General features: G+C 40.7%; 2 protein-coding genes across 6 annotated transcripts in view; one reads left to right on the top strand and one right to left on the bottom strand.

Annotated features, from left to right (window-relative positions):
* Positions 1-2237: 2237 nt before the first annotated feature.
* RPS24 (ribosomal protein S24) lies at positions 2238-8414 on the bottom strand. 2 transcript variants are annotated; one of them, XM_068950524.1, is made up of 7 exons: positions 8215-8355; positions 7580-7645; positions 7002-7211; positions 6400-6510; positions 5503-5520; positions 3330-3365; positions 2238-2433 (listed from the first exon to the last, which is right to left on the bottom strand). In XM_068950524.1, the coding sequence occupies exons 1-5, from the start codon at positions 8215-8217 to the stop codon at positions 5515-5517; spliced, it is 396 nt and encodes a 131-aa protein (XP_068806625.1). In that variant the 5' UTR covers positions 8218-8355; the 3' UTR covers positions 2238-2433; positions 3330-3365; positions 5503-5514. The 2 variants fall into 2 exon arrangements, with proteins under 2 accessions (XP_068806625.1, XP_068806626.1); XM_068950525.1 differs by lacking the exon at positions 5503-5520 and having other exon boundaries at positions 8215-8414.
* POLR3A (RNA polymerase III subunit A) overlaps positions 8391-8569 on the top strand; it is a 39095-nt gene continuing 38916 nt past the window's right edge. For 3 of the 4 annotated variants that reach the window (XR_011142216.1, XM_068950523.1, XM_068950521.1), the window contains exon 1: positions 8405-8557. Coding sequence is in view for 3 of the 4 variants with exons in the window: in XM_068950523.1 (XP_068806624.1) it covers positions 8514-8557 (44 nt within the window). In the remaining variant the exon portion in view is untranslated. Of the gene's footprint in view, positions 8558-8569 lie in introns of all 4 variants that reach the window. The other variant, XM_068950520.1, reaches the window with a different exon arrangement.

Genomic DNA, 8569 nt, shown 5'->3' with positions numbered 1-8569 from the left:
ATCTTCCTATTAGATCAGCTTGAGATTACTGACCCACACAGTTTAATTTGGAGTTTTATTTTATAGGAGTTTTTCATTGTCTAATTTGTACTTACTTTACAATCTAGAGCCCAAAAGTTGAAAACAGTCTCCTTCAGAAATCCTGTGCCTTTCGGAAAAAAAGTAAGACTCTGGCCAATGCCCAGAAGCAGGTAACAGTAGCTTAAACTGTATCATCTATGTAACTGTATCACCATCTACAGATGGGATGCATCAAGATCAGCAGGAAATACAAGGGTACATCCAGTATAAAGTGGTGAAGGAAGTAAAGATTCTCCTGTTCATTTTGCCTTCCACCTAAGGGCTTTACCTCCTACAGGAAAGGGGATTATCCTAAAGTCTCATCACAGCATGAAATGCACATTGAACTCTTGGGTTACAGAGCATAACTACACATTGCTCAGACTATAGTAGATGAAGGTAAAACGTTGGTAGAAAGAAGCAGTAGTCATGTGAGTTTTTCATTTGCCAGGGTATACAATCAGCTCTTCAGATGACAGCTATTCAGTTGCTTGCCATTTTTCAGGTGGAGTGATAAGGGTACAGGAAAGCCACAGCAACATCAAACAATACAGAAGAGGGGAAAATAAGCTCAAGTAATAGGGTGATCTAATTTGCCAAGTTAACTTCAAGTCACTCAAAATAAGTCATCCCCTTCCCTGTTTTCCATTCCTAATGCCTCATTTGGAAGAGGTGAGAATGACTTATGGTTATAAGCTAACCCTATAGGAATGGGTGTGGGGAAGGAAGGGGGGGAAAAAAAAAAAAACCAATTGCTCTGTTGAATCTCTTAAGACTGCCAGCAAAAACTACTTACCTAATCACCACAGATGAGCACCAAATACTGCTATTATGATACTGAGCAATGAAATAGCATATTTCAATCCATCCTGCTTTGAAAAGTTACTGTACCTCCTAACTGCAACTGGATGAAAAGCAGCTAAGACATTAAAACAAGAGGGAACCTTTAATACTCTAACTGCAGAACTACATTTTGCTTTAAGAGGTACATGCCTTCTCAAGTTTTTGGCTTCCCGTAAAGCCAAAAAAACCCTCAAATTATGCAAATAATTCTGCTGGCTTTATGTCAGCCTATTTCTTAAGAAATTGTTTACTGCTTAAAACTAAGGTAAGGAAGATTCTGAGAAGAGCTAGAATGTGTGTTAATACACTAGAACTTTTTTTTTTTTAAAAAGTAAACATTAAGTACTTAATACATTTAACCACGGTCCTCACTGAAAGACAGTCAGTTTCCATTCAATTCAAAGAAAAACAGTGAAACATACCACAAAGCCTCAGATCCTAAACACAACCATTTTTAATGCATATTTACAGAGTTAACCTCTTTTGCAGCTTCCTTCTAGTCTGTTTTATGAAAAACAGCTAGAGCTCTTTGTGTTTGCATTGCTATGTTCACACTACCCCCTAGTGATTGAACAATTATATTTAATAATATGACTATTCTCTTTCAGTTTTGAACACTATCTGAGGAAAGGAGGTTAATGCAGATATTACCTTAAAACAGGCTTAGAATCTAGTTCTAAGCTAAAACTAAGCCTAATGTGAATAAATTCCATATACCTTTACAACCTCTTCACTAGTCAAATGTATCACCACTAATTCAAAACATACCAACAGACATAAGAGTTTAGTGCATGTGCAATATCCAACAGATCTCACTTTTAATCAGCTCCACAGTATTGACAGAGGGTAACTTGCTTATAGCCTTTTAGAAGAAAATCAAATAGGCATCTATCTTTGAAGGCCTGTCTAAGTAAAAGTGAAACCTTTTAATTTCAACAAAAATTCAGAATCAAAACTATTTTAGAGGCAATTATTCCCTGCTTCTCCATTCCATTAGACAAGCTTTGTTAGTTCACCTATGACAAGAAAAAAAACCTGCAGTACTTATCCTTGTACCACATCAATTCGTTACTGACCCCAGTACAGGCACAGACACTGTATCATGATACATAGCAACATCACTACACAGTTCATGGTCTGTGTGATGCTGCTGAAATATATACAGGCAATAGCACTCACTAGTTCAAGACCCAGACTGAAGACACAGGTCTTAAGGGGCTTCCAAACTACAGTTTCAATGTCAGATGATAAAGTCATATCTACCTCCACTAAATAGAACTTAGTTTTACCAGTATAAAATTTAGATACAGACTCAAAAATGATACTCAGAGCTGTTTAATTATGAAAGAGTTTTAATACAGTGCAACAATGCACCAATTAACTTCTTGTCCTTTAAAAAATTGTAGCAGTCAAATCAAAACTAAAGAGCAAACAGACACTTTATTAACATAGTTTGTTTGATGTTAAAGCCAGATGAACAGCTTCTTTCCAGAATAATTCTTTCTGCACTTCTTTCCGGAATAATTTAGTCTGTAAAGAAAAAGAAAGATCAGCTCTGTACAACAAGCGAAACTAACATTTTTACACTTAAGACTTTATAGGGCCTGAATAAGAGTTCCCAAACTGGACAGGTCGACCACATGGCCTTTCTTCAAAGATAAGGCTCAATTTCACAATACTGTCATGGGTCTTGGCAATAGCCTAAATCACAGCATTTTTGTAGAATCAACAAGCTACAAATGATGTCAGCCTTCTGCTTAAGAGACTACACTCAGTTCATCAGCTCCCAGACCATTTAAATTAGTTAAAAATGAGTCACCGACTATTTGTAATAAAATCAGATTTTTGTCTGTAACTGTTTCTGCCCACAACCTCTAAACAATTTATGTTTCTGTAGCAGAGATATAAACATATATTTAAGGACTTGTCTAAAAGGGTATCAGGTTTGTACAGTTTCCTTGAAATAAATACTGAGACTATATGAAGTGTCTATATAGAGAGACTATACAAAATAGTCTCTAAACCAGAAGAGAAACAACTTCGATCTATTTAAGACAAAAAAAAAAGGATGCATGCTACCCTATCCATAGGATACTGACACCATTTGAAAGGTAAATTTAATCCTTGTTTACAATAACAGACTAAATCAATAGTTTAAGCAACAGTAAATCTGAGAACTGCCCGATTTTTTCTTCGGTCTTTGCACTAGTCTGCTATTTCGTCCAAGGACTGTAAGTCACAAATTCGCAACTCCAGAGCAAGCACAACAGTTATTTGTAAATGTTTAATTGTTCTTTAGTCTTAAACTCTGCACTGAGTTCTGTTTCAGAATACATCTAATGGCCTTTGGATGAATCAAGGGTAGACCCAGGTCATAACTACGTCCTACCGAACGTCCAGTCTAACAAAGCATTTGAAAGTCTCACCTGCTATCCATTTTCCATCTGAAGAATGTTCATTTACTAAAACAAAAGAAAAAAAATTAATTGACAAAAGAATAGTCTTACCCAAGTTCTATTACAGTAGAAGATTTAGCTTCGGAGGACACACTAATAATAGGCCTTTTCCTGTCATGTTTCAGTGTGCTAATTGAAGAACTCATGGAAAACTACCGTAAGGCTAAAAACTTAGATTTCATGCATTCCTCAAACTTGAAGTGGGAGCTGACCACAGCAGCATAGAGCTCTACAATACTCAAAATGCAATTGAATGTTCACTTGTATCTACAGGCCACTATTGTTTCAAGGGTGGATCCATGTTTCCCATTTGGATCACATTTGTTTTAACAAGTATATTTCTACTCACTTGAAAGACTAACATGTCAAAGCCTGTCACAACAGCAGTGATTATAGAGGTCACTGCTCCAAAAGCAAGCAGGAGGCTCATGAGGTACTTCTCACAACTACTTGTCATGAACTTTTACGCAAGTCCACCTAACCACAGGAGAAAGCGCTAGACAAGATTTTCTCCTGCAGGTCCAAGAGAAGCCTATTAAAAGAATGGGAATTCTGAAGGAGTGGAAAGTGGAAAAAAAACCTAAATAAAACTAGTGGCAGTCAAACATTACAACATAAGCGCTGCCATGTAGAACAAACAATCCAAATATGGCTCAGCATGCCAACAGTTTCCATGATCACAGGGTAGCCTTAGATCTATACAAACTTGCCTGAACAGGTCTCAATCAAGTGACTACATACTTATGAGGTAAACACTTCTGTCAGATGTAGGTAGACACCAAAACATATCTTGATTGCTTTAAGATTCCTGCAGGTGGCTGTGAGAAACAACGCTGTACCATGCCATTCCATTATGTTCAAGCATGCATTTTTCAAAACAAAGCTTTAAAATCGGAGTGTATTCTGCAAGCTTATTTCTGTGAGGCAGTTTAAAACTCTTCACACCCAAGTTCTCCAGGAAGCCAGCCAATTAATTTGTCTTTTATTTAAGCTTTATGCAAAGACACCAGAATTAACAAATAACTTCTAACCTACATATACTTGCTAACTAAAAGATCATTTAAGCAAATCAAGGAACTTCTAACCTAAAACAGCTCTCTGAGGTGGCATACTAGTTTGAAGTATGCTTGGCACAGAAGTCTCATCTGTTGTGCCATTATCACAGCACACAACCCTAGTCTTAAAGCATAAAAACCTTTTAGAAGTTGAGAGAATTCATATGAAATGGACCACAGTCAAGAGAATTTCGATGAGCTGGACCACAGTAGTAAGTGACAGTCACTTCATGCTTTGATAAGGGGAGACTATAAAAGTCAATGGCAGCTACCTTCAAGTAAAAAAAATTCTTGAAGGGAAGAACTTCATCTGTATCATTATCAGTGCAACGCTAAATGATTCCCTTGTCATGCACAACAGGGTGCATGTTACAGTGTTACTGCTACAGTAAATGCTTATTTCCACTGTTACACTGTAAAGAGTTGTAAAATTTCATTATTAGAACAGGAGCAAAGTAGAAGGGAAAGGTTTTGAATCTTATCTAGTAGGTAGCAGTAATATTAGTTATTTCCATCCAACTATAAGTGAAGTCTGTATTATTCGCAAGTGCGGAGAACCTAACTTCATAGACCAATCACTGCAATTTGTGCCTTAAAATTTAGAATTCTTCAGGTCAAAAGTTAAGAGTTAAAAGCTGATAGTTGTTTCATGTCCAACAACCATCTCAAACGCACTAAGCTGTTGTATGACTTTACCTTTACTGAAGTAGTTATGCATCTTCATGAAAACAAAGTTACACATGCAATTGCACTGTACTGCTTTGAACCAGGATCTGTGGGGTTTTGACCCAACGCCTCAAATAATGCCATTTAGTTTATCAGCTTTCCTCACACTAGAGCCTCCTTATTTTAATGCTGTTTCAATAATATCGACAGCCTCGTTTGCTATCAGACAAAGAAATTTTACTTTTAAGTTATATAGAATAAAGCTGATTTATGTAGTTATCTGGACCCTTACAGAGCAGAAGTTAGTTTAATGCAAACGTGTAGGCAGGCAAAGCAGTACAGTGCTTCCATTAAAAGGATGGATCAAGTGTTTCACTGAAATATCAAATCAGTCACCACATACATGCTTATTTTTTCAGTACCTGCTAGATACTTCATTTCTGATGAAGAATTCCAAGAAAGTAGAAAAAAGCAAAAAGTGAAGATTACTAAAGTTCAAGATGTTAAAGCAATTTATAGCAGCTACAGAAGTAGATCTCAAAACCCATCACCCTCTCTTTCTTTATTAAGAGTCCTTAAGAACCCACTTAGTTGCAAAGCTTACTCAATTTTTTTCCAGAATGCAGAAAGCTCAGCTGCTGCTGGTGAAGATACTAGCTATTACTGTGTTCTTCCTCAGCTTTTTTTTTTTTTTTAAATGAAAGGAAGTCAAACTCCCTCCAAAGTGGATGCTTGTCAAGTCTCTACCAAGTTCCAAACACAGAATGGTAACTCCCACCAGAACAGAAGCCCCACAACCCAGAAATCAGTCACTTAAAATAAGGTAGAATACCTACTTTATACGGTTTCTAACTTGCACACAAACCTACAGCACTATACATCCTTAAGAGAATCTCCTCTATGGCACCACAAGGAACACCGTAACTTGCTGGGATAAAAGTGTTAGATATTCAGGTAGTCCGAGTAGCAAGTGTTAAAGAAGTGCATCAGATTCATACATTTGCGTGACTGAGTTATGAGGTTAGAGCAATGCTTTGATTAAATTTAAGAACATTTAATTTCAATTTGAGAACTGATACATAAGAAAATCATTTCAGAAGTGCTGTTTCATGTTACACCAGCTAAGCTGCAGCAACAAGGAGCTAAACTAAGCTACTGAGCCAACAGTAAGCTATACATCACCACACAGATTACCTTCTGTTATCCAGTAGACAGGTGAAAGAAATGGGAAGAAACACAATGTTATTCTGTTGAAGAACTTCTAATCAACGTTTTAAAGGCAACATCCACACTCTAGCTTACAGATACTCTTATCCTACCTTCTTGCCAGCACCAACATTTGCCTTGGCCGTGCCCCTGACTTTCTTCATTCTGTTCTTACGCTCCTTTCGCTGTTTCCTAGAAGTTTTCTTCTTTTCATACAGACCATGCTATTAAGAAAAAAAAAAATCAAATGTTTATTTAATATCGTTTACTGATGCTCCCTTATGAACTTAGTTTTTTCTGAAGTAAGTTACTTCATTGTTTCTAAGCTCTTCAAATAAGATTTAAATTTGAAATACTAGTTAAGTAGTGAGGTAACTTGAATACAACAGTGTGTAATAATCTGTATCTTTAAGGTACAAGAAATGGGACTGGTACCTACAAGGGCTTCAGTAGTGTTCGCTAAGCTTAACTAATAACATCTACTTGGCCTTTCCCAGATCTCCAAAAATATGCCATAAAAAGCTTATCCTATTCTGCAAATGCACTTCCTAACCAATTTTACCTCAAAACTCTTCGCACAACACTTCAAGTTTCACGTCCATATAGCACTACTTCCAGAAAAGTCTCTATTTTACAGATGTAAACTGTGAACCCCCAAAACACTAAGGCCATCCTCATCGTTTTGAGGTTACTAGAAAACAAAAAGAAAACCTACCCTGGCCAGCCTGTGCTTTGGTTCATTTTTCTTGGCATAGTCCAGGGAATCATAGATCATACCAAAACCTGTTGTCTTTCCACCACCAAAGTGAGTTCTGAAGCCAAAGACGAAAATTACATCAGGGGTTGTCTTGTACATTTTTGCCAGCTTTTCCCTAATTTCTGTTTTGGGGACTGTGGCCTTCCCAGGATGAAGAACATCAATCACCTAAGAATACATTTTTACAAGTTATAGAAAAGAAAGAACAGATCAACGTACATTCTAGTTACCAGACTTTACAGTCCGATTACCAGCATGCTTAGCACTTAAATAGCCCACCTCAGCAGCAAAAAGGATTATTAATTTGAAACAAAGCTCTTCACAGCCACATATTGTTTCAAATGACAAACCAAACCCTTACTGTGCCGTTCATATTCATCTTCAGCATGCATCAAAACACTTAAATATACATACTCTTACAATGAGATCTCTAAAAAGCCAGAGATTGAGACACCTTTATGGACAGTAACTAAAGAATACTAACATACCAGAACCAAGTCATATGAAACTACAGGCACTTATCAACACATGCTTACCATTTGCTTACGCTGAAGCAGTCTGTTTGTCATGAACTTCCTAGTTCTGATGGTCACTGTGTCATTCTAAAACACAAAAATACAAAAAGAGTGAGGAAAAAAAAACCACATAGCCATATACTCAATTGAAAACAGCCAATAAAGCATGGCAGGGCAGCAGGCAGCGCTCCGTCACAAGCCGCCGCTGACCTGACAGCCCGGGGCCAGCCCGCTCAGAGCAAGACAGTTACTCCAAGCACAGAGAAGAGCTGACCCAGTCAGTCCGGCCCCCCGCCGCCGCCCGGAAACCCACGGCAGGGTTTCCGAAAGGGGCGCGGGTCACCGCCTCGGCCGCCAGTGCCCGCCGAGCAAGGCGCCAGCACCACCGCTCCTCCGCGCCTCGCCCCGGGCGGCCGCAGGGCCGACAGCCGCGCCCGCCCGCCCTTACCGGCCGGCCCCGAGGCGGCGGCGGCCGGGGCCCAGGCCGCGGGAGCTCCGGCTCGGAGCGGAGGCAAAGAGGACCCCCGCCATATCCGCGCGGGCGCCCGCAGGCGGGCCGGGCCGACGGGGCGTGGCGGCCCGGGAGCCGCGCAGAAACGGGATGGCGGCGCGACGGGGCGGATGGCGGCGGACCAAGCCAACCGGCACGGACTCACCATGGCGGCAGCGACCTCCTTGCCAGCAAGCGAGAAAAGGAAGGACCCGCTCGCCGCGGCCAATCATAAGCCGGCGCAGGGGCCTTCGCGGCGGAGGGGCGGAGCTGCGCGCGCAGGGCTGTCTTCACCAGAGCCAGAGCCGAAAGGCTGGGGGCGGGGCGGGAGGCCGCGGGGGCGGGGCGGGAGGTCACCGGGGCGGGGCGCCGTGCTGTTCGGCGCCTGCGCGGCGCGGGTGGCTCTGTGCCGCCGCGTGCAGCTTCGCCGGCCGCGTAACGGCCACGGCCGCTGCCGCCGCCATCATGGTGAAGGAGCAGTTCAGGGAGACGGATGTGGCCAAGAAGATGTGAGTGGGGCG

The sequence above is a fragment of the Struthio camelus genome, chromosome 7 (assembly GCF_040807025.1).
Source record: "Struthio camelus isolate bStrCam1 chromosome 7, bStrCam1.hap1, whole genome shotgun sequence".
NCBI lineage: Eukaryota > Metazoa > Chordata > Aves > Struthioniformes > Struthionidae > Struthio > Struthio camelus.
The sequence above is the reverse complement of the archived record's forward strand: the minus strand, read 5'-3'. Positions and strand labels throughout refer to the sequence as shown.

Excerpts from the sequence above, each read along its gene's own strand:
- RPS24 (XM_068950524.1), bottom strand. Across the intron at positions 7,212-7,579 it reads TGCTTCAGCGTAAGCAAATG|GTGATTGATGTTCTTCATCC; the intron begins GTAAGCATGTGT and ends ATGTATTCTTAG. Across the intron at positions 6,511-7,001 it reads CAAAGCACAGGCTGGCCAGG|CATGGTCTGTATGAAAAGAA; the intron begins GTAGGTTTTCTT and ends TTTTCTTAATAG.